Source organism: Kogia breviceps, chromosome 6, assembly GCF_026419965.1.
Source record: "Kogia breviceps isolate mKogBre1 chromosome 6, mKogBre1 haplotype 1, whole genome shotgun sequence".
In the NCBI taxonomy this organism is placed as follows: domain Eukaryota; kingdom Metazoa; phylum Chordata; class Mammalia; order Artiodactyla; family Physeteridae; genus Kogia; species Kogia breviceps.
This window is the reverse complement of record NC_081315.1, coordinates 13,409,898-13,436,229: the sequence shown is the minus strand read 5'-3', so window position 1 is coordinate 13,436,229 and position 26,332 is coordinate 13,409,898. Positions and strand designations below refer to the sequence as shown.

Sequence of the window (26,332 nt, the reverse complement as noted above, 5' to 3'; positions counted from 1 at the left end):
GCCTTGTAATCGACAGCACTGAGTCTGAGTACTAGGACCACTACCTAATAGCTGTTTGACTTTGGGTAAATTGCTTAATCTCTGTAAGCCTCAATTTTCTCATCTGTGCAATGGGTCTGATAAGATCTGTATTACAGACTTCCTGTGTGCCTTAAACAGCCCTACAACTCTCACGATTATGAAACAAGCATACCAAATACTTGAACTGATTGCCATATTCTCACTTTCAATTTTTATGGAAATTATTTTCCAAAACTATACATCATAAAAATATTATTCAATAGTTAGAATACTCGATTTTCTGTCTCATACCTTGCATAGCCTCTGTCTCCTCAAGATTCTCTCAGCTCCTTTTCTTTTAAAGACAGAGGAGTTGCTGGTGGGAAAGCATTAGAGGGAAAGAATTAGTGGGAAAGCATTCTTTCTTGAGAAAGAATAAGGCAACCAGGGCTCTAATGCTTTCTCTGCTGGCTTTTAACCAACCCCCTTTTTTTCCTGCCCTGAATCTCAAGTTCACTTTTGTGGGTCCCGGGATCCTAGGGACTCGTAGGTTCTTCAGGGTTATTGCGATGGCATCTCTTCAGTACATGTCCTCCTCCCCACCTTTAGGGAAACTTCGGTCATTACTTGAGTACATGGATTTAATCAAGCGCCACTGCCCTAACTTGCTTCCCGTCTGCCACGATATTTTTTGAAATGTTTCCTATATGCTTGATTCCTCTCCTTTTTCTTGTCCTTTCTGACTCTACCTTCTGTATAGTTGCACTGTCTTTTTAGTCGGGCTTGGGGGATATTAACAAGTGTTGTTAATACGTCATGCTTAACCAGCTGTTTGAAAGAACAAGTCTGGAAATTTAAACGATGGGATTCAAACTAGACTTGAGTAATGAAAAAGAGAAAATTTTTAAAACTTCAAGTAAAGGATGTATAAGAATTTTGATTTTTCAGTTTCTGAAAAGGCGATCAATCCATGCATTTAATCTGAGCACATCCACTATACAACTTTTAAGACAGTGCACGAAAAAGCTTCAACACTTGATTTTTAAATGTTTCTTTCTTTTGTGGTGGTGTGGCTGTGGGTATGGTGGTGGTGGGACACATTTCTTTTACAAGCACATTTTTCAGGAGTTTTGCTATCCTGATTCTTTGAATTTATAAATAGGGCTTAATGAATACGATCCAAAGAATGAGAACTAAAAGTAAACACTCAACTAGCTTAAGTTCACACTTCACTTTTTGAAGTTCATAGGGTGTTAAAAGATGCCTTTGACTTCTGTAAAAGATAAAAGATGGCTTTGATTTTGTTTTTTAACGAATGTAGTACTTTGCATCTGCTAAAACTGATAAAATGAACGAGGAACAGCGACTTAATCTTGGTAGGCTGATATTCATCTGAGCACAGTTTTGCTCGAGCTGTGTAACTGAAGAGACTTTGCTGTTGTCCAGAGCACACGCCTCTCATCTGCTGTTTTAAAAAGGAAAACAAGTAGAAAGTTAAAATTGAGGTAGGATTACCACTACATTCAAAGAAATAAAATAAAAGACAAAGATTTGATTCTGAACACTTACAAAAACATAGTGGCATATTAACATGAAGTTTAAGTCAATATAACATAGTTTCATATGAATTTCTATTTATTTGTAGAAAAGAAACCTGGCTTTTCAAATTGAGCCTCACCAAATGTCTGCAGTTAGCAAGTCTCCATTAATTTAAGATCTGTCTTACTCTGGGCTTTTGGGAAATGGTATTAGGTCACTCAATATTTTATGAACCACTAAAAAACCAAAATATAATTTATTAGAATATACTAGAATATACTTCTCCATAAGTTCTAGGAAAGGGTTTACTGTCACCAAAAAATTCTCCCTAAATTACACTCCTGTCTGCATTACTTTAGTGCCTATAAATAGGAAATCCATCCTGGGATTATCTGAGACAGTGACCTACCTTTGATCTGAGTATCTTGTCTTTGCTGCTAGATTAGAGGACAAAATAGCTTATGTCCTTGTAACCCTCAGTCCAGAACTTTGTGTCCTTTTGGACTCAGTTTTCATGTAAGACAGAGAAATGTCTTCAAGGGAAAATTATGTTATTGAACTATAGAGCAGAAAGTGACTTTGAAGGTCACGGGGCCTACTCTTACTTTCCTAGAACTGACATTCTGAGAGGAGGTGAACTGCTTTGTGTTTACATGACAGGGTGAAAGCAGAGGTGGGATTTAATGCATGGTCCTTCTTCTTACAGTGTGTGTTGTGATGATACAGAGGGGACAGGAATTAAATCTGGAAAAATCTTGAAAGACAAGTTAACTTACTCTGTTTTAGTGCTTAGTGTCCCCATTCTTGACAGAAGAGTAAACATGCAATCTCATGAATTAAGATTCAAATGTTTGAGAAATTTTACATCTAGAAGTACTTTCATGACAAGCCCTAGTCAGTTATGTAACCACAGTCAAATTATGTAACTATTTGTGATGTTATTTTGTGGGCGTTAAATGAGATAATACATGGCAAGCCCTTTGTTCAATGCCGGCCCACAGGAAGCAATGAACAAATATTAGCTATTTTTATTACTACTATTCGCTTGTATCTGGGAATCCTCTTTCCGCCAAAAGGCTAGGCAGTAAAACATTTACTCACATTCTTGGCGATAATTATTGTATTATTCTTCACAGTACCTGAAGAGCCAGGTAAGAAAAATAGTGCTATCACTGTGGAAATCTGGGAAAACACAGACGCTAAAAATTTGCAAGCACATTTCAATTACCCAAATAGGTTAAGGAGGAGAAAAAGAAACACATTCTTCATTTCCTGCCTTCTCAATCCCAGGTTTAAATACTTTAGTTTTAGATGTTTTTAGTTTCTCAAATAACTGACTGTGGAAAGGAAATTGTTTGATTAAGTAAAATATACCCAAAAGCTTTAGAAGCTGAGAAGGAAGCTCTGTGGTCTTCTTCTGGACACTTCCTTCTTTTTCCATCAACAGTGCAGCTAGAAAAGTAGAAATGGGTTTGGTTGAACACTTCCCCTTTACCAAAATAAATAAAGAGGAACTAATATGTGAGCTATTTTTAAAATATTATATTTATTTTTCCATCATTAAAGAAATATGTAATAATCAGTAATATTTATCAAGCAGAAACCACTTGCCAAGCAATGCAGAGTGACTTGAATAAATTAACCTGTTTAATCCTCTCTACTCTGAGAAATAAGAATGATTTTTATATCACTGTTTTCTAGAGGAGGAAACTGACGCCGAGAGATCTTCCTTAGATTCCAGAGCTGGAAAGAAGTAGGGCTGGGATTCCAATTCCAGGGCTCCAGCCGGCAGTACGCCAGAGCTGAAGTCTCATTAGTGCTTTGTATGGCCACACTACTACCCAGGTTGGAGAATAAGGAAAAGAAGAATAAAATTGGGCTCTGGGTTAATGCTGGGTTTCAAACAGCAGTTGGGAACTTGCCAATGATATCAGAGTTGGAAGGGTTTTCTAACATAGGAACTGCTAGAGAAAAGGAAGATCTATTCAATCACATTGTTATAGTCCTTCCAGTGACTGAGTGGACATTGTGTAACAAATTGTCACATTTATTCACAGTTATTTCTCACGTGGTCCAATCTGGACGCACAGGGTGTCCATGAATGGCACGTGGCATGAAGAAATAACCGCCCCGCGGGGGGAGTGTGAGACGGTGATGCACTCGGGGTTTTCACCCTGCATTTCTCGCCTTCCTCTTCCCTCCATGCAAACAGACAGTTGGCTCTGTGCATATTTCCTTGGGACAGGATGAAGCAGCATGAAAAAGAAAAGTGGCCCAGCAACTGCGTTTCTTCCTGGCTCTTAGTTCCCAAACCTAACCACCGAGAGGGCGAGAATCCGTCCGCACAGGCTTGAAGGAAATCAGTCCTCCCTTCAGACAATTGCTAATGATATTGCCTACCAATCGCTAACACTCACAGAGCTCTATGCGTTAGACACCTCTTGCGGCACCTATGTATGTGCTCATTAAATGCTCTCAAAACCCCATGAGGGAGTCACTCCTAATACCGTGAGAATGCTCCCCGCCGGCGAGGACTTCTGTCTGCTTTTGTTTCCTGCTTTACCTCTATTACCCAGAACAGTACTTGGCAAAGATTAGGTACTCAGTAAATATTTGTTGTAGAGGAAATCTGCGTCTAAAGATGAAGAAATCGAGGCACAGACAGGTTGATTACGTGCCCAAAGTACCACAGCCGGTAGTAGGCTAGGACACTGTTCAGCAGCCCCACCGGGGTTGGGGGTAGAAAGCGAGGGGGGGAATCTGTGGCTCCGGAGCAGAGGGGTGCGAGGGCCCAGCTGTGCTGCCCAGGAGGTGGCAAGGCCACATGGAAGGGGTAGTTGTGCTGGGTGCTGCGCAGCTGGAGCCTTCGGCAGCGCTGTGAACGGCTACACACACACACACACACACACACACACACACACACACACACACACACACACACACAGAGCCAGGCAGCCAGCGGCAGACTCAGGATAAGGAAGCAGCAGGGTGCCGCTGGTCGAAAGCCGCACAGACACACACACACAGACACACACAGACACACACACAGACACACACACACACACACACACACACACACACACACACACACACAGCCAGCGGCAGACTCCAGGACAGTGACCAAGGATCAAGGGGCCACCCCGCCCCTGACTGATGAGTTGTTTCCCACCAGCCAAGCACAATGGCATGTAAAGCAGAACATTGTTACAGAAAATTTAAGTGCTATTTTTTTTGCATATCTGATATCTTTTCCACCGAAGCATTATGTAGGGAAAGAGTATTAAATGTGTCACCAGAAGGCCTAGGCTTTAATCCTAGCTTACCCCATCCCAAATTCCTGGCCAATTTATCTAATTTCCTTGTATCTCTGTTTCCTTATCTTTAAAATGGGGAGTAAAAATAATCGAGATGAGGACAGAAAGACTTAAAAAGTGTAAGTCAAAACTCAGTGAACGATAACAAATACAGTGTGTTAATTTTGTATAGCTTCCATTCCACTTGCACTTGATTTTGAGTTACATGTATCTTTTTGGCAGGTAAGGGGCTGTACTTATGTCTTCTAAATTAGACTTTTTACAGACTAATATATTTAATTTCATTTCTTATATGTACAATAAATGGATGAAAAGACACTTTTCAAAGTTTACAGCACTTAGAAGAGGAAATATTATGTGATTTATAGGTTGCTATTGTTTCCTTATGAGTGTCATTTTCTGGAAGTTGAAACCCAGACTGTCATTAAAATGTTTCATGGGGGGCTTCCCTGGTGGCGCAGTGTTTGAGAGTCCGCCTGCCGATGCAGGGGACACGGGTTCGTGCCCCGGTCCGGGAGGATCACACGTGCCGCGGAGCGGCTGGGCCCGTGAGCCATGGCCGCTGAGCCTGTGCGTCCGGAGCCTGTGCTCCATAACGGGAGAGGCCGCAGCAGTGAGAGGCCCGCGTACCACAAAAAAAAAAAAAAAAAAAAAAAAATGTTTCATGGATAATCTGCAGGTTCAGTAATGCCCAGACGGGTATTTCACTGGATCTTTTCACTGTGCTGTTCTAATATTGTAGCTGGAATTAATTCCTGCACTAAGGACTATAAAAATAAATTTCTAAAACATTTAGGTATTTGTTACTAATCTGTATCGTATTATCAGCAGGAAGTAGGGGAATCTTCCCCTCCAGGTTTACTTTAAACCACAAGATCCTGAAACCGAGCGAAGGGCTCATGTGTCCGCAGCACAGAAAGCCAAACCCTGACAGTGGGAATTTGCATCAGAGGAAAGATTTATTGCAGGGCACCAAGCAAGGGAGTGGGAGACAAGCCTCAGATCTACTCCCACTTGGTCTTTGAATTAGGGTTTTTATTTTTTAAGGGGAAGAACAAAGAGGCTGGCATTAATTATTAATTAATAATTTTGATTAATTATTTTATAATAATTGTAATTATTAATTAATGCCATTTCTGTGGCATTTCTCTCTCTTTTTTATTTATTTTTTTGGTACGCAGGCCTCTCACTGTTGTGGCCTCTCCCGTTGCGGAGCACAGGCTCCGGACGCGCAGGCACAGCGGCCACGGCTCACGGGCCCAGCCGCTCCGCGGCACGTGGGATCCTCCCGGACCGGGGCACGAACCTGCGTCCCCCGCATCGGCAGGCAGACTCTCAACCACTGCGCCACCAGGGAAGCCCTGTGGCATTTCTTAATCGTAGTTTTGGGAGTCACAGGATGTGTCTGGCTAGGTGGTCCATGCTCGGGGGTCTGTTAGCTCATCTTGCCCTTGAAAAACCACCTTAGTTTGTACGTTAGTGATGATATCTATAATAGCCATTTTAGTACATTCATGATGTTATCGACAACAGCAATCTTAGTCATCTGACTCTGGTTGATGAGTGTTCTGTTAAGACAGCATTGAGGTCGGGGGTCAAGAAGGGGAATACAATTTTGGATTGAGAAATTAATTACAAAGCCAAGGAACTTGGTTTTAGGCAGACTTAGTTTCAGCCCTTCCAAGAAAACATAGTACGTGAAATATACTACCAGCAAGGAGAATTTAGAGAGTCCTTGTACAAATATGAATTGTGGGGAAATATACATCGGGGTCATTCATTCGTTAAATATATATTGGTGCTTATAAAGTGCCTGGCACTCGTGTGGACGCTGAGGACACAACAGTAAACAATGAAGTGCTCGCCCTTGTGGAGCTTGCATTCCACCGGGGGAGGGTGAAAACGAACAAATAAAATACATTATGTTGTCAGATGCTGTGATGAATGAACATCGGGCAGGTAAAGGACGGGTCTGTTTGAGGAGAGCTCCAGTGAAGAGGTGGTCAGCCAAGGACTGGCCAAGCAGATCTAATGAAGTGAGGAAGCAAGCCATGCGTGTATCTGTAAAGAGATACACTCACGTTTTCTTTCTCCTCTAGGGCCTGTGGTTCTAAGACTTTAAAAATAAATGAACATGTAGCTATAGGCACACTTCAGCACCTATAACTTTGACTTTACCCGCTGTATGCAAATACCTTAGGTTATATCGACACAGAGATCCTATGAAATGCCAAGAGTAACTAGAAGTCTTTGCAGACTTGCACTTTTGGGCAGGTATATTTCATCTAAGAAATGAAGGAAGAGACTTAGGTGGCACTTAGTCAGCTCTTCTCACATTGGCTTGTGACCGTAACTTACTCATCATATAAACCCAAGACGCAGTCACGTACGAGAGCATAGAAGATACTGGAGACTCCACAGAGACACAGCCTAAGTAAGTGATCTGACTGAACTGTACACAGATTAGAAACGAGATAGTCTTCACTCTGCATTTTAGGTTTATTTTTATTACTGTCATATGCTATACTCGTCTGAGTGACTGTCTTATAATCTGTTATTGGGTTGAACTGTAAAATGGTTAATACTTAATTCCTTATTTGTAAGCTTTCTGTCCATCAAAATGACTCGCAAAATTCTATCCCTTTTTTCAATTACCTGCTGAAATCTTTAAGGTGCATAACAAAGTATTTGAACATTAGCCTCCTTTGCCAGAGAGTTGAATTCGGACTGTTGTCACTTCTCTGGCGGAGACACTAGAATGTTTGAGACTGTGTTTTACTGTGCACTTATAGCAATATACAGATTAGAATAAAGGCTTAGCTAAAATTAAATGGTTTTATGAAGATAGTTTGTATGTTCATTGACTGCATGAAAATTGCTTCTGGGATTAAACATTCCTGTGTTTTGTTTTTGTTAATCAGCTGAAACGTATCCATGTTATATAAAGTAAAAAGAGCCACAAACCTACGAGAAGGAAAGGAAATACTCAAGGTAGAATTTTTTGAAAACACTATTATTTTCTACGTAAAATACTTAATTTCTAGACTAGTTTAGCATATGTCAAAAGCTCTATTTTCTTTTGTACTTAATGACTACGTTCATATGAGTTCATATGTGGAAGTTTCTATCCAGGGTATTTGCTAGTCATCCATCCATATGTTCCTTAAGAAACTGTATACCTTCTTTTTCTTTTTTTTAAATGATTTATTTTATTTATTTATTTTTTGGCCATGCCACGCGGCTTGTGGGATCTTAGTTCCCCGACCAGGGATCGAACCCATGCCCCCTACAAGCGGAAGTGCAGAGCACTAACCACTGGACCACTTGGGAATTCCCTGTATCTTATTTTTCAAAAAGAAGTCTAAGTCAGCTTTTTATTTATCTGCTGAATCAGGAACTTCACATGGTTTGCTTTGGAGTGGGAGGAAAACAGTGGTTAGTTTTTAGATGTAAAGGAGATCCTTAAGCATGATCAAACTTTTTCCTTCTTGTTTCTATATCATTTCAGGAAATAGACACAGCTTCCCCTACATGGGACTCCTAACACAGAATGACAGTGGCAGGGCTCAGAAATGAAGCTAACAGGAAGTAAGAGACCAGGATGACACTGGAATTTGCGTAGGCCAGTTAAATCATATTCAGGTCTATAATCCACCTGGGTATTATTTCTATGTATTATGGGAAGTCAAGGTCTCATTATGTATATTTTTCCTCTTTTGTCTCCAAACCATTTTAGTCTAGTCCCTTTATGCCTCCACTGTAGTATCTTGTCTGTCGTCTATCTGAGGTTCTGTTTCGAGACTTCAGGCACCTCCCTATATCTAGTCCTGAACAAACATCACATTACCGTAATTATGTGGCTTTATATATGTCTTGCTATCTGGTAGGTCAAGTCTTCTCCTTCTGTTCTCTTAATTTTTCTTGGCTATTTTAGTGCTTAGCATTTCCATTTGAAATTTAGGATCAGATTTATCTATAGAGTCTCCTGGATTTTGAATACAGTCAATCATTTTTATTGCAAATAAGGACAATTTTGTCTCTTCCTTTCTACTGCTTGCTGCGTTATTTGTTGTTGTCTAATCTTGTTGAATTAGCTAGGCCACCCAGGACCGTGGTAAATAGCAGGGGTAAGAGGGGGTTTCTGGTTATTCCTCACATTAAAGAAAACGCTTCCGATTGGTTCCCCATTATGTATGATGTTTGCTCTGTTTTTTGTAGAGACACTATTAGATGAAGGAAGTTTTCTTTTATTCCTAGTTTACTAAGAGCTTTGGGTTTTTTGTTTGTCTTTGTTTTTTGGGGTTTTTTTTGAGAGTTTTGATCACAAATGAGTGATTAATTTTATGCTTATTAATTAAGCATTTATTTAGCATCTGTTGAGAAGACAATATGGCTTAGAGTTTTTCCCTTTTAATCTATTGACGTAGTATATTATACAGATGAACGTTTCGGTGTTGAAACATCTTGCTTTCCTGGGATAAGCCTCATCTCGTCATTACTTGTATGATCAAGCCACTCAGGATCTTTCTTTGTACGTCCCCTTCTCCACCAGGCCCGGCTTCCCTCACGTGACTATCCAGTTCTCTTAATTATACGGCTTAATCAGAAACTCTCTAGGTGCTTTCCCCTGCCTCGGCTGGTTGGTTTCCCTGGTAACTGATGAGCCCACCTGTTGTCAATTCCCCCTATAAATGGCAGCCTCCTTCTCCCCTGAGTAGCAAAGATGGTTGCTATGTCCTGTTTCCGTCTGCACTACACGGTGGGATGTTTCTCCAGGACCTTTCGCTTGAGACTTGTAAGATCCTCTCTTCAGTAACCACTGATGTCTCTGTCACTGACCCCGGGCTCTTTCTTCCGTCTTGCAGAGGCCGGGTAACTACAAGGCCTGCAGGCCCACAGGGTGCAGCCCAACGTTAAATTTAACATCTTTTTATACACCACTAAATTTGAATAGCTAAGAACTTATTTAGGATGTTTATATCTATGTTTATGAGTGAGCTTATGCTATAATTTTCCTCTTTAAACATCTTTGCACTTTTTCCGTTTTCCTGTTCTTTGAAACTACTTGTAAAAGATAAGGATTCTCTTCCCCTTGAGGATTAAGTAAAATTCGCCTGTAAAATCATCTGGGCCTGGTGTCATTCACGGGTGTGACTAATTACCAATCTGTTTCTTTACTCCTTGTTAAATGCAGGCTTCCAGTTTCTTTTTGATTTGATTGTGTTCGTTTATGTGTTTCTCAGTGTTTCCATTTAAGTGTTCAGAGTCAGTGATAGTTATTTGTAGCGTTAGCTTATGATTTTTAATGTTTTATCTGCTATTATGACCCCTTTTTATTTGTAATTTTAATTGTCTGTGACTTTTCATGTATTTTCCTCCTTATCAGCTTTGCTAGAGTTTTGCAGTTTGACCTTTTACACATTCTATATAAAAGCCTGCGGGGCTCTAGTTTCAAGCAGTGCGACCCTCCAACCTCCCATCTTGTGGGGGGGATTTTTATGCCCCTTTACTCTGAAGAAGCTAAGCTCCTGGCTGCCCCCTGCCTCTCTCAGAATTCCGCGTCCTGCTCGCTGTATTTTGTTTCCGTTCATTTGGTGCAGGCAAAGTTTATCTTGCTCTTAATTCTAACTTTATATCTTCTTTTTATGTAATTTTCACTTCTTATGTCCCTACAGCAGAATAGGTTTATCAAAGGACATGATCTTGAGGATTTGAGTCTAATCAGATCACACAATACGGAGCACTGTCTTGGTACTTTACACACAATATTTTCATTACCATCTTACAGGGGACGAAAGTAAAGGCAGGAACAAGTGACCTGCCCGAGGCCACTCAGATAATAAGTTTCAGGGGTGAGTCCAGAACTGGTCACTCCTTTCCGTCACCTGCTCGACCCTGAGCTTGACCCTCACTGCGCGCCTTGGCGGGGGGAGGGGTGTGTTTTAACTTCATCCTTGTAGTTCATGGTCCTTATGAAATAAAGGCTTTAGCAAAGTGAGATTTACTGTTAACAGATATACTGCTAAATGCTGTGAGGAACAAAATATGTTCTTGTACTTGTCTTTAGACTTTACTGTAAATTTCCTTATGTTTTCATTGGCCATTGAAACATTTACTCGGAATTCCTCCTGATAGTTTTCATGCGAAAGCTTATAAAATATAGGATCTTTAGAGTCAGTAAATGTTTCCAACAGTGTTTACCTTTAGTACTTATTTTTTTGTGTTGTACCATGTGCACTTATATCCTAAAAAGACAAAAGTCTTCAAGTTTGGAGTTTTCTACCTTTAAAAATCAAGAAGCCAGACTTTTGCTCTGTAGAAAATATAATTATGCAAGTAACTACAGAAATGTGGTGTGCAAGTACAGTTTCATTAGTGAGTTATGACAGTTGAAGGATAGATAAGCATTTGCCAGATGTCCATTGGCCTGTGGTAAATCTTAGATTTAAAGATCTATTTGCAGAGAAATATAGACAGCTACCAGCCTGTGCTAGGAATTTTTTTTTTTTTTTTTGCGGTACGCGGGCCTCTCACTGTCGTGGCCTCTCCCGTTGCGGAGCACAGGCTCCGGACGCGCAGGCGCAGCGGCCATGGCTCAAGGGCCCAGCCGCTCCGCGCACGTGGGATCCTCCCGGACCGGGGCACGAACCCGCGTCCCCTGCATCGGCAGGCGGACTCCCAACCACTGTGCCACCGGGGAAGCCCTGTGCTAGGAATTTTTAAATGTCTTCTTTACTTGAATGAAATACAATATAAAATAGCATACCTTTGCAAATTAACAACAGGCAACAACCCCTTCATTTTCATGCAGAATTATGTGGTATTTGACCAAATGAGAAAAGTTATGTTTAATTTCTAATGTTGATCCTATGGACATATATGAATCTATATACACACATAATATTTTTTTACCCACATAATATTTATAAGAAATACATAATTTCTTTGGAAGCACTGACTAACAACTTTTAAAAATCAATTAAAAAATTGTGGGGGCTTCCCTGGTGGCACAGTGGTTGAGAGTCCGTCCGCCTGCCGATGCAGGGGACACGGGTTCGTGCCCTGGTCCGGGAAGATCCCACGTGCCGCGGAGCGGCTGGGCCCGTGAGCCATGGCCGCTGAGCCTGCGCGTCCGGAGCCTGTGCTCCGCAACGGGAGAAACCACAACAGTGAGACGCCTGCGTACCACACACACACAAAAAAAAATTGTGTAAAATGCTTTTCTAATAAAAACTCCAACTCAGAAGGACACTTCTACTCTGAAGGCTATTTTTGTTCTTTCAAGCTTTAAAATAGATAGACCAAGCAACAGTGACAATTACGTTTTTTATTTCCTACATAAGAGTGTTGTTCCCTTTATTCTGATTCTGTAAAATGTTTTTTTTCTGAAGGAAACTTACTACTTTACATTTTTTATTGAATATTTTTATGTTCTCATATCTTTCCCACTATCTCTAAGCTCAGCATTTCTAAGAAACTTGGAAAACAGTCTCATTGTTCTGATGGGCACTTCATTTAGTGCCCCGGATGTGAATTTCCTATATACATATTTCTCCTCCAAAGGAATTTGGGGCCGTAAGTCTTGGAATTTTCATTAGTTTACTCTAGTGAATTGTTGACAGAGAACATCCCCTCATGTACAGATGTGTGGCATGTGCCACAGTTCACTTGGGTGGTGACAAGACTAGCTAATGGAAGTGGACAGGACGTGGCATGTTAGGGTGACTCTGTCTCTAACGAGGGGCACCCACTCCACAATATCCACATATGGAAAACCCAGGCCCAGAGAAACGGATTCGCTAGGAATCACCATCGCCGTCATTTCCTGGATCCTGAGTGCTTCTACATAGGCAATCGGTTATTTCTGGTCGGCCTTTCCGCAGACACTTGAGATATGAGCTTAGCAATCTAGATTTTTATGATTTGCGTTTGATCTTTTATGTGATGTGACTTCAGATGGAATTTTGTTTTGCGACTTGAGCTCAACTTTTTTAAAAAAAGAATTTTATTTATTTTATTTACTTACTGCTGCGCGCGGGCGTTAGTTGCGGCGAGTGGGGGCTACTCTTTGTTGCGGTACGTGGCCTTCTAATCGCGGTGGCTTCTCGTTGCGGTGCGCGGGCTTCAGTGGTTGCAGCATGCAGGCTCAGTAGTTGTGGCACGCGGGCTTAGTTGCTCTGCGGCGTGTGGGATCTTCTCGGACCGGGGCACGAACCCGCGTCCCCCGCATGGGCAGGCGGACTCTCAACCACTGTGCCACCGGGGAAGCCCTGAGCTCAACTTTTAATCTAATATTCCGTTAATATCTCTGAAAGACTTCCTTAGGAGAGAATAAAGTATTTAATCTCACCTCTTTAAATAAATGTTATTTATGATTTTTATTGAATTACTATAATTATTAATTTTTAGTGTGATGTAATCGTGGTGTTTATTCTTGACTACAGAATGAATTCAAAGTTATTAACAGCTAATAATTAAGTGTTTAGCCTTGTGCTGAATGCTTCACATGTGTTACCTCATTAAAACCCCCAATCCATATTAGTATCTCTACTTATAAAAAGTGGACTTTGAAATCCAGAGAGATTTTGTTGACTAGCCCAAAGCTACACGGAAACTAAGTGGAAGAATTGAACTTCAAATGGAAACGTTTCTTTCTCAGTTGCCTGATCGTTACAAGATTATAATACATTCTACTATTAGTGCTTAAAATCATTAACTGTAAAGCTTACAAACAATGGAAATGAAATAGTACAAATCACAAACTCACAAAATTATAATGACCTCCAGCTAACCAATATAGCCAGTTTTAGCAAATTTCTAAAATGTAAGAAATGCTTGCTTTCTTCCTCGCTTCCCTATAGAGAGAATAAAGAAGTATGCTCACCATGGTCCCATGTCAACAGAGGTCCCCAAGATGGGGTATGTTTGTATGTGTCAGCAACCCAGTAAAACCCAGCAGCATGGATGCAGTAGAAGATGAGAGAAATATTTCCTCAAGCCTTTTTGAAAAGCAACAGGGGAGGGAAGAGAGGAGATGAGAGGTTGACATGGCTGGTTTTACGTGCCTTGTGTGTGTGCCCTGCTCTTGCAATCCTTACCCAGCTGTCCTCACAAACTCAGCTGTGTCACCAAACAACAAACCAAATGTCAACACCATTCATTATGTGTCTAAAGGCAGGACAAAAAATTCTTAAGATGCAAAGTTTTTGACTCCATTCTCTGAAGTTTGGTATATAGATACCCTACTACTCCGATGTCTTTTTACAAATAAAACCTGAATTTGATTATTTCACTGGAATATTCCATCTAGTTCTTAAAGGGAGTCAAGATTTTATTTCTATCAGGTTTTCTCCAGATGTTATTGGGGTAGTGATTTATAATTCTGGTTTTGAAATATCTTCTAATATCTCTGGTTATCTCAGAAGATGCCATACATTTTTTGAAAAGTCCTCCAAGAAAAATGTTGAAACATCTCTAGAGGGCTGTTAAAATAATCCCTTTATTTTTCTCCTTCCAGAATCACACCATGCCAAACTACAAACTCACTTATTTTAATATGAGGGGGAGAGCAGAAATTATTCGTTATATATTTGCATATTTGGACATAAAGTATGAAGACCACAGAATAGAACAATCTGATTGGCCTGAAATCAAGTCAAGTAAGTAGCACAAATGTAGTTCATGAAAATGTATGTAGAGAAAATGTTTCCAGAACCTTTTGTCTTTCCTTAGGGAAAGGAAAATGGAAAGGTTTTTAAATCTCATGTAGCTTTACACTGAGAAGCAGCAGTTCAGGCAAGTTAAATAAATGTTATGTGACCCAGAAAATTTCCTATTGAGGTGAAAACACAAACCTGACAGATGGAGCATATAAAAATAACACAACATGAAGCTTTATCAGAAGAGCTGAAATGGAGGAAATACTGAAGTCAAACTTCTGACCATTGGAATAGCCTGGGCTTGCTCAGATGTCACTAATATTTGGATGATAGATCAGATAAGCTGCTGTAACAGAAAACAAAATTCAGATGGCTTAAATAACAAGCAAATGAATTGTACCACATAACTGAAAATCCAGGTTTCAAAGGATGGCTTTATCCATTTTTCCTCCTCAGTGTGTTGGCTAAATCATGAAGCTGGTAGCAATGTGTTTGCTGCAACTCCAGCCTTGCAGCGTTGAGAAGCAATTTAGAGAGGCTAGAGGAGAAAGCACTGCTTCCTTAAGTGTTCCCAGAAGAATGAGGAAAAACTTTCCAGGAGACCTCAGCAAACGTCCCATGTTTCATTGGCTCCGATTGGGTCACGTGTCCATTTCTGAACCAATCATTGGCAAAGGGAATGGGAGGAACCTTAGAATCATCTAGTCCACCTCTGAAGTAGGGGATGGAAGCAGTTTTCCTGAGGCTTTGTGACCATATGAGAGAAGGGTGGATACATGAACAAAACTGGGGTCCGTCTGATGAGAGGAAAGAGCAAATTTACAAATTGGGCAGGTAACACAATGAAAACATGCTACTTAGCACTCAGGAAGTGTGTGGGGAAGATTTAGAAATGATATTAAACAAACAAAAGTGTGTGGTTTTCAGGTAAGTTGTACGTCATCCTCTACATGCTTGCCATGTTCCCTGGACATACTAACTAAATATTAAGTGTCTAAAATTTATATTTTTATGCTAGATTATTAAAATTTCAGATAAAGATGAAGCTGAAGAAAACGACTATATAGCATTTGTAGGCTATCAGAACTGGATAGTCTTGCAGACCCTATTTCATTTAATTTCTCTAGCACGTCAACATGGGATGTATTATTGTTTCTATTTTATAGTTGGGTTAACTGAAGCACACAGAGTTTAGGTATTTTTTTCCAGGTTCACAGCCCTAGCAAGGTACAGCTGATTTTCAAACACAGGTCCATCTAATACTATAGCCCAAGTTATTTGCACTAGATAATGCCAACAACAACAATACCACAATAATTAACGTATTCACGATAAATATTGCCGCTTGACTTTTGGAAGCATGAGTTTCTCTGAAGTCCTTGCCCCTGTAATTACTCTTTTTCTTATCAGAGAACTCTTCTCCGATGGGATAGAATATCTTATTTCCTGTTCTTCTGAAACTTTACCTTTAATATTCAAGCATTTCTTCTGATATCAGAATTTGTACATGAGCTTCTGTGGACATAAAATAGGTGAATATTAAATTTATCCATTAAATAAGTCAAGATGAATAGCAAGTTGTGGAGGTATTACATATAACAAATTCTGCCTTTTAGTTTTTCGATATAAGTTCTTTGTATTTTTTATGCCCTATTCTACCTTAACTTTATGTTATTAAAAATGGAATTACTGCATTTTCTTAATGTTTTCACATATTCTTAGAATTGAAAGGGATCTTAAAGTTAGTGATGGTTAAGCTACAGTTTCAAATGCTTTAACATACACCTAACACAAAAATGGCTTAAAGAGGATAAAAATTTATTTCTTTTACACAAAAGCCCAAGTTCGTACAGCAGTTCTGCCTCATGAAGTTGACAATGATGAGGCTCTTTCATTTCTGTTCATCTGCACCCGTAGTGGGTTCTTACTGACACAGTGTGAATAGTTCACCCTCCTTCCATACTCACAGAAAGTGCAGAAGAGGGAAGAGAACACACCTCTTCCTTTTAACAACCTGACCAGAAAGTTGCACACATCGCATCAGTTATATCTGTTTGGCAAGAAATTAGTCACGTGGTCATTCATTGCTGCAAAGGAAGCTGGGAAACGTTGACTTTATTGTGGACAACCATTTGCCCAGCTAAAAATCCAGGATTTTATTACTTTGAGAAAAAAAGCAAAGAATCGATATTGAAAGGCAGTTTCTATTACAAATTGTATCTGGTATCATCTCCTGTCCAATTTAGGGATGCTCTCTGGTGTTTGAAACCCGCTATGACCATCCCCTCTGCTATAATCTAGAATATCATTGGATAACTTCTATTAACATTTTCTTCCTGCTCAAACCTGGTAGATTGTACAACATGTGTTTAATCTCTCCTTTAATGACATTAAAGTACTTAAAAAAAAAAAAAAGTCACCACACCTCCAAGGACAAAGAAATCAACCTTGAGTATAATAGCACAAAATTCTGGAAGCTGGAAAGCCGGTCAAAGAATGGTAAGGTGACTTACCATTAAGGCCAGTGATGCTCAAATATAAGCCTGGAGGAGGAGAAGGCAAAGCTAAATCACTCCAGAGATCCTCCGAAGGGCCAGGAATTGGTTGCAAAAGATAACTTTAAGAGCTGAGCTGATACAGGGCTGCCTGGAGGAATATGAAGAAGCAATATGACCGCAAGTCCCCTCTCTCTCCCTGGAAGAAGCATGGAGATTACTTTCCAGAGGACGGACCAGAGGATTCTAGGACCCCAGGCATGGCTCGGACACAATGCTGTAGTAAACATGGCATTCGGTGGAAGTCTAGAAACTAGATGGGGAGACGGACAGCCCTTTCCCCTGCTCTACAATCAAGGGCAACCAGGCTAATATCCCTCACACAGGAAAGGGGAGGAATTCTCTCTGGGGAAGCTGTTTCTCTGATCACCATTGTCAGTCCACCCTTCCCACCCCCGACTCTCCTTCTTGATTTAGGCACTGTTTCCTATGGACTGTCTGAGATCTGCAGTCACATCTAGGTTCAAAGGACAACTCTCTTCTCTTCCTGGAGTGTTCCATTTATTTCCCCTGGTCTGGGTTTGCTCGCCACCCAAGTAGAACAAGCTTCTGTTAGACTCTGCCTGCTATTTTATGTGTCGTGCCTGTGCCTGCAAGCATGAGAACAGCGCAGAGCAGAATGGGGCCATCACTCCTGGCACAAGTGTAGACATTTTTCTAAGAAGTTTTACCAAGATCACAGTAGTTATGTGGGCGGCCATACCACACTGAGGCCTTGCATTCGGCACCACTAAATCTCTTAAAGCTTTTTGACAGGTGCTCCTGTTAAGTTACCACTCCAACACCATGAAATTCTTTTTTTCTGGAACCAAATAAAGGACTTAGCATTTGTCTTCTTAAATTTCTTCTTCTTAGATGCAGCCCCTATTCCAATTGTTGGCAATTATTCCAAGCTTGGCTCAAATGCTTCCAGTAGCGGAAAGCTTGCCACCTCATAAGAAAACACATTCCATTGTAACAGCTCCAAAGGTAACAGAATTATTCTTCATCTTGAGTTAAAATATGCCCTTTAGGATTTCCCTGGTGGCACAGCGGTTAAGAATCCACCCGCCAACGCAGGGGGCACGGGTTCGAGCCCTGGTCCGGGAAGATCCCACGTGCCGCGGACCAACTAAACCCGTGCGCCACAACTACTGAGCCTGTGTGCCACAACGACTGAGCCTGCGCTCTAGAGCCCGCGAGCCACAACTGCGGAGTCCGTGCTCTGCGATAAGAGAAGCCACCGCAGTGAGAAGCCCGCGCACCGCAACGAAGAGTAGCCCCCCACTCGCCACAACGGGGGAGAAGCCTGCGCGCGGCAACGCAGACCCAACGCAGCCCCCCACCAAAAAATTAATTAATTAATTAAAATATGCCCTTTAAAAATTTCTTCTTGGTTCTCATTCTGCATTTTAGAGATAGTCCAAATAAGTAAGATTTTTTTTTTTTCCATTTGATAGCTATGCCATATTGGAGATGGTTTTTATGTTCCACTTTGTTTGTTCTGTCTTCTTCTGTGAAGAGTGGTAGAAGTTCTTCAGCCAATCCTCATATGATGTGATTTTCAGACCCTTTCTAACTTGGATACTATCCTCTGGGCCTGCTCTGATTTTTAATGTCTTTCAAAAACATGGCTCTTAGAACTACAAAACAGCTGAGCAAGAGTTCCAGCTGGATTTCACCTCTCACTTGGCTCTCACCTCCACCAGGTGTGTGATCTGGACTATTTCTATAACCTCTCTTCATCTCATTTCCTCATTTATAAAATGAGATGGTAGTTAATACCTACTTCATAGGGTTGTCGTGAGTACCAGAGGACTGAACGGGCACGTTAAATATTTAGTACAATGCCTAGCACAGAAGGAAGCACCCCTCAAAATGTTAGGCATGTTAGCTCCCTCTTGATTACATACTTTGCTTCAAATAAGGCCTCACAGTTTGTATCAGTTTTATTTGGGACTTTGTTTTGCTCACTGCAGTACCTCAAACACCTGGAATAGTACTTGGCACACTTACTGGGTAAGTGTTCAAAGATGTTTTTGTTCCTGATGTGAACTGTAGTTCATCTTGTACCTATTCAGTGCATACAAAAGGCGCTTGAAGGTTGATTCTAGTAGTTGGGTTACAGTCATGGGATTATGGGTGGCACTTTATTCTTTTCCCTCTTTCCAAAATAATTATATGTCCCAACCTAAGGCACTGGTTGGGAAAATTGTGATTAATTCACATGGCAAAATGCATGCTTTAAAAAGGATGATGTTTTATTGATTTAGAAAGATTTTAAAAGGTATTATCGAATTTAAAAAAGTGGTTTTCAAACATATACATTATGATTTTGTTTTGATATGTATATGGGAAAGCAATCAAAATATTAAAATGTTTATCATTGTGTGGTAGAATTATTTTTATTTGTCTTCAACTTAGAATTTTTCTACAATGAATGAAGAATAATAAATTATTCTCTGACAAAAATATAATAGGTTTAGATAAGAAAACAAAGTAGGATTTACAGATAAATATTAATACAACTGCTATGAGTCTGTCCTATATTTGTACAAATATGCTTGTTGCTTACTATATACTTCAAATGGTCAATAAGAATTTGACTAAGTTCCTTACCATAACTCAATACCAAACTCTTCATATTCCTCAGACTATGGTTTTAAAGAATAATTAATGTAATCTCTGAGGACTGAAAATTTAATAAGGCTTTAAAAGTTTAAAAAAAGTTATATAGTAAGTATGTGAGATAATATATAATATATATCGATAGTATCACTGTAAACCTGGGGTTTAGACCCAGTTCTGTCACTAACTCTGTAGCAGCTCTTCTAACAACTCTTCTTTTCCCCTTTTCTAAAAAAATTGTGGTATAGTCGCTGTTCAATATTATATAAGTTGCAGATGTACAATATAGTGATTCACAATTTTTAAAGGTTTGACTCCATTCATAGTTATTATAAATTGTTGGCTGTGTTCCCCATGTTGTACAATATATCCTTGTAGCTTATCTTATACCTAATAGTTTGTACCTCTTCCTCCCCCACCCCTACCTTGTCCCTCCCTTCTTTCCTCTCTCCACTTGTAGCCACTCATTTGTTCTCTATATCTGTGAGTCTGTTTCTTTTTCTAACAACTCTCTTTTTAAAAACTTGTAAAATGTAAAGATTCCACTAGAGGATGCCTTATGTCCCTTCTAGAATAAATATTCAAGAATTCTGTAACGTTACTATCATGTTTTATTTCCACAATTTTCAGTAAAATAGAAGTATTATAACTTGATTTTGTTCTGGAAGTTGATTCTTTGCTCATTTTATTTTAAGCTCTTCCATTTGGCAAAATTCCCATTTTGGAAGTCGATGGATTGAACCTTCACCAGAGCCTGGCGATAGCAAGATATCTGACCAAAAATACAGGTAATATATTTATTGTGTGTACAGTTTTTGATAACTGAAAAAAAAAACCACATGGCATATATTCAATATTCATTAACTTTATTACTGAATGGGATTAAAATATAGTGCAAAGGAGAATGGGATTCAGTGCCAGAGAAGTATAAATATACCATCTCTACCAGTTTAAGTTTCCCTGAGTTCCCTAGACAATTAATTTTATATTGCCTGCAGTCTTTCCTGCCCCACACTTCCTTGTCCTCAATCCCTTATTGGAATTTAGCTGAAAAATTAGATGTGTTTGAACCCAGACTTTCACTAGCATGCATATCATAAGTTATCAGAGAAGATTAATTAATGGGAAATTCACGTGGCACAGGGAGGCTGAAATGACTCATACTATTAAAATCATGTACCCAATGTCTTTCATCCTAATCATGCTAAAAAAATAGCAGGGGAGTCTTCTTTGCCTCCATAAAGTGCCATCTGAGTCCTCCTGAGTGGGTAGCTGGCTACTGGATTGTTTATTTAGCGCATGTGCTAACGTGATGAGATGAGGAGAAATAAGGGAGACTTAGTTCTCATCTTGGCTGGTGCCCTTCCCCATCTTACGCTCTGCTGTCTTCTCTCTCCCCTCACACTCCCATACACTCTATTTGAGTGAAAGGCTACATTTGGCTTCCTTTAAAGCCCCTTTCTTTATAAATCATCTGCAGAATCACCATGCCCCACTCCTGACACTGACGCCCTCTTTGCTACCCCCAAAACCACTATGATCCAAGCTGTAGAGACATGGTTAGCTTACCAATAAAATGGGCCATAATTACTAGACCTTCATTTTTGGACCAAAGTAATGTATGTATGTTAAAAATACAAAAATTTGTGTTACACTAACACGTTTCAGCCAACAAAATTGTTTGGAAGTTTAAAAGAGATGGAGGGACTTCCTTTGTGGTCCAGTGGCTAAGCCTCTGCACTCCCAATACAGGGGGCCTCGGTTCGATCCCTGGCCAGGGAACTAGATCCCGCGTGCCACAACTAAGAATTCACATGCAGCCACTTAAAAAAAAAAAAAGATCCCACATGCTGCAACTAAAAATATCCTGCGTGCCGCAACTAAGAGCCAGCAGAGCCAAATAAATAAATAAATAGATAGACAGGTAGCTAAATATTAGAGATGGAGATGATTTCTGACTATGGAAATTTGACTTTGAAGTGAAAATGACATTCGAGTTGAGCCTGAAAAGATACCTAGAATTTCAAGAGAAAGATTTGGACTTGAGCAGTGTTTCTCAAGTGTTATGTGCATCAGGCTCACTTGGAGGCTTATTAAAACAGATAGTTCAGGCTTGACTCCAGGATTGTGATTCAATAGGCCTAGGGTGGGAAATTTGCATTCTTACCAATTTCCCCGATGATGCTTATGCAGCTGGTCCATGGAACTCACTTAGAGAATCTCTGGACTAGAACATTACAGACAGAGAAAAAAATGGCAGGAGAAAAAGAAAAGAACTTCAACATTTGCTGGGTGGAGTGGAAGCCGAAAGAGAAAGGGATGCAAAAATAGATTGGAATCTTGTAAGAAAGAGCCAGAGTATTAAAGTCATCCCTTAAACAATTGTAGAGTTGTTTTTAAATTGGGGTATGATTGACATATAACATTACATTAGTTTCAGGTGTATGACATAATGATTCAGTACATGTATATATTGCTAAATGATCACACAGTAAATCTAGTTAACATCCATCACCTCACAAAGTTACAGATTTTTTTCCTTGTGATGAGAACTTTTAAGAACTACTCTCTTAGCCACTTTCAAATGTATGGTATTCTTAGCTATACTCACCGTGCTGTACGTCACGTCGCCAGGACGTACTTATCTTATAACTGGAAGTTTGTATCTTTTGACCACTTTCACCCGTTTTACTGCACCTACCCCTGCTCCTGCCTCTGGTGACCATCTGTTCTCTGTATCTATGAGTTAGTTATTAGCAGTCATTTTTAAAGATTCCAATATGAGTGAGGTCACACACACAGTGTTTGTCTCTCTCTGTCTGACTTCAACTGTAAATTTTTATCTGGGAAAGCAACAGAACCAAGGCTAGGGCTTAGGAAAATTATCCCGGCCATACTTTGTATTTGTTTGGCCTGACTGCAGGCTGCCTGTTTGGGAAATATGAGAAAGTTTGTGAAGATAGACTCATCCTAGGGTTAGAAGACAGATGCTGGCCTGTCGAGGGCAGTCTGTCGGAGCAGGAGAGTAAGGGCCAGGCAGACGTCCACTTGGACACAGTTCCTTATTCCCATAGCTCCTTCTCCTCCTCTTCCTCCTCCTCTTCTTAGAAGAAAACGTCCCTTAACTTGCAGTAAATATCCTTTGCATTGTCTCTCTTTGCCAGTTAGCCGTAAGTGCCATGCAGGCAAGGAATTGATCTCCTTTGTTCACTGCTGTAGCCCCAGTTGGGGCCGACCCAAAAGGATACACAGAGAACTCTCCACAGGGAAGCTGAGAATATGGCTCTGGAATTTAGGACTAAACAGGTTGAATGAGTCATCTGTATAAAATTGACAGCTGAAGCCTGGAGTGTGGAAGTCAAAGTACGGATGAAAACGAGTGGAGGGAACTTATGATACAATTTGGAGGGATTTCTCAAGGTCAGAAAGAAGAATCAGCCTTTGAACATCACACACGTGAAAATATAGATAGTTTACAGAAGAACGCTAATTACTAAGGCATTTTCTTTCACTTTTAACAGCTTTATTGAGGTGTGATTTACATACAGTTCACCCATTGTCAGTATATACAGTTGCTTGATTTTTAGTAAATTTATACATTTGTACAAAAGCAACCTATTTTATATTTTTATTTTTTATTAAAGTTACAAGTTATAGGTGTACAATATAGTGATTCACAAATTTTTAAAGTTACACTCCATTCACAGTTATAGTGAAATATTGGCTATATTCCCTGTGTTGTGCAATATATCCTTGTAGCTTATGTTATACATAATAGTTTGTACATCTTAATCCGCTACCCTTATATTGCCTCTCCTGCCCCCCACTGGTAACCACTAGTTTGTTCTCTATATCTGTGAGTCTGCTTCTTTTTTATTATATTCACTAGTTTATTGTACTTTTTAGATCCCACATATAAGTGATATCATACAGTATTTGTCTTTCTCTCTCTGACTTATTTCACTTAGCATAATACCCTCTAATTCCATCCATGTTGCCACAAATGGCAAATATTCATTCATTCTTTTTTATGGCTGAGTAATATTCCATTGTATATATATATATATATATATATATATATATATATATATACACACACACACATATATACCACATCTTCTTTATCCATTCATCTGTTGATAGACACTTAGGTTGCTTCCTGATCTTGGCAATTGCAAATAATGCTGGTATGAACATTGGGGTGAATGTATCTTTTTGAATTAGAGATTTTGTCTTTTCCATATGTATGCCCAGGAGTGGAATTGCTGGGTCATACGGTAGTTCTATTTTTAGCTTTTTGACAAACTTCCTTACTGTTTTCCACAGTGGCTGCTCCGGTTTACATTCCCACCAACCGTGTAGGAGGGGTCCCTCCTCCTTCTTCTCCACATCCTCTCCAACATTTGTTATTTGTGTGCTTTTTGATGATAGCCATTCTGACAGGTGTGAGGTGATCTCTCATTGTGGTTTTGATTTGCATTTCCCTGATGCTTAGCGATGCTGGGCATGTTTTCCTGTGCCTGTTGGCCACCTGCATGTCCTCTTTGGAAAAATGTCTGTTCAGTTCTTCAACCCAGTTTTTAGTTAGATTAATTTGTCTTTCTGATGTTGAGTTGTATGAGCTGTTTGTATACGTTGGATATTAATCCCTTATCAGTCATATCATTTGCAAATATTTTCTCCCATTCAGTAGATTGTCTTTTCATTTTGTTGACGGTTTCCTTTGCTGAAATGCAACCTATTTTAGAATGCTTCTACACTGAATCATTTTAGAATGATTCCTTAGCAAAATGATGGTCAGCGAATGGCAGTAAAGAAAGAAAAAAACACTTCTATTATTTTACACTTATAATTCCCAGGAAGCAAACAAATGCTCCTGACAAAAAATTATCTGCACATGTAACAGTAATTCTTTCTACAAGATAAATGATAATGTATGTACAGGTTATTTATTGTAGTATCACTTGCACTAGCAAAAGATTGGAAACAAACCTAATCAGTCGAGGCTAGTTAAATAAATTGTGGCACTTCCACTTAAAGGAATCCCATGTACCTGAAAAAAGAGCAAGGATGCCCTTAAGGGCCTTGTAAGAAAAGACCTCTGGGATATATGGGGGAGGTGCGTTTTGAGTGGGATACCTATTCTTATCTTCATTAAGAAACAGTGGAGGGCTTCCCTGGTGGCGCAGTGGTTGAGAGTCCACCTGCCGATGCAGGAGACACGGGTTCGTGCCCCGGTCCGGGGGGATCCCACGTGCCGCGGAGCGGCTGGGCCCGTGAGCCGTGGCCGCTGAGCCTGCGCGTCCGGAACCTGTGCTCCGCAACGGGAGAGGCCACAGCGGTGAGAGGCCCGCTTACCGCAAAAAAAAAAAAGAAACAGTGGAAGAATACAAAATAAATGAATGAAAATGGCTACCAATATGGTAGGAAGGCAAGGAAGCAAAATGAAGTGAATGGGTCAGAGGTGGGAGTTAGTCTTCACTGGATAGTGTTTTATATTGTTTTGAATTTTTGAACCATGTTAATATATTGCCTAGTTTCTAAAAAGTTTTACTACTATAGTAAAATAAATTGAGCATATTCTTAGGCATAAAATGGCCTGTCTCTATTCCATAGACTTGGCTGGAAAAACAGAATTGCAGCAATGTCAAGCTGATGCAGTCGTGGACACATTGGATGATTTCATGTCTCGTTTTCCTTGGGCAGAGAAAAAACAAGATATAAAAGTAATGTGATCAGTTTGCTGTTACTGCTGTTAATCATATCCACTTGCCAAACATTATGTTAGGTGCTTTTCAAAGTTCCTTTTTATCAAAGTAAGACATACATCTAGTTTTAAAATATCAAATTATATTAAAAAGTTTAAAACAAAGTACTACAGTGATTCCCGGCCTTACCTCTTCATATTAACCCTTCCTCAGATGCAACCCTCATTTTAACACTTTTAGCTGTTTCTTTAGGATTTATACAGCTCCATATTTTCTGTAGGATATGTAAATATGGCTTTCTTTGATTCACAAATTTTAGATAGTTTTGATAGACTTATTATAGTAATGAGAATTTATCTCTTACATAGTCATTCTCTCTGCTTCCCTTCCTCCAAACTCCTAATATAATATGAAAATTTTGTAGTGAAATCTATATTCATTACATTAGTATGCCTATGCAGATATTGTACAAAACTGTGCATTGTGTTATACTTTGATTATATTTCCTTTCTCACTTTCCTCCTCAAATTAGTAATTGTCTTTTTTTCATTTGCTTCATTCTTCTTTACTTTTTTTTTTTTTTTTTTTTTTTGCCGTACGCGGGCCTCTCACTGTTGTGGCCTCTCCCGTTGCGGAGCACAGGCTCCGGACGCGCAGGCTCAGCGTCCATGGATCACAGACCCAGCCGCTCCGCGGCATGTGGGATCTTCCCGGACCGGGGCACGAACCCGTGTCCCCTGCATCGGTGCATTGGCAGGCGGACTCTCAACCACTGCACCACCAGGCACACCCCTTCTTTACTTTTATTGCTGACCCTTCCCACACTATCCAATGGCCTGCCAATGCAATTTTTCACAAAGTCAATGATATCAGATAATCTACTGTTTCCATTATTTTCTTGGAGCTATGGAGCCAGAGATTTCCATTCTCCTTTGTAGAGCGGTCTAGGC

At 40.0% G+C, this 26,332-nt stretch overlaps 1 protein-coding gene across 2 annotated transcripts in view; it reads left to right on the top strand.

Moving 5' to 3' along the window:
* HPGDS (hematopoietic prostaglandin D synthase) overlaps positions 1-26,332 on the top strand; it is a 117,762-nt gene that overhangs the window by 76,276 nt on the left and 15,154 nt on the right. Inside the window, exons 1-4 of one of the 2 annotated variants that reach the window (XM_067036893.1) lie at positions 7,268-7,287; positions 14,371-14,512; positions 20,370-20,462; positions 25,291-25,400. In XM_067036893.1, the coding sequence (XP_066892994.1) occupies positions 14,380-14,512; positions 20,370-20,462; positions 25,291-25,400 (336 nt within the window). In that variant the 5' untranslated portion in view covers positions 7,268-7,287; positions 14,371-14,379. Of the gene's footprint in view, positions 1-7,267; positions 7,288-14,370; positions 14,513-20,369; positions 20,463-25,290; positions 25,401-26,332 lie in introns of those variants that run through there. The other variant, XM_067036892.1, reaches the window with a different exon arrangement.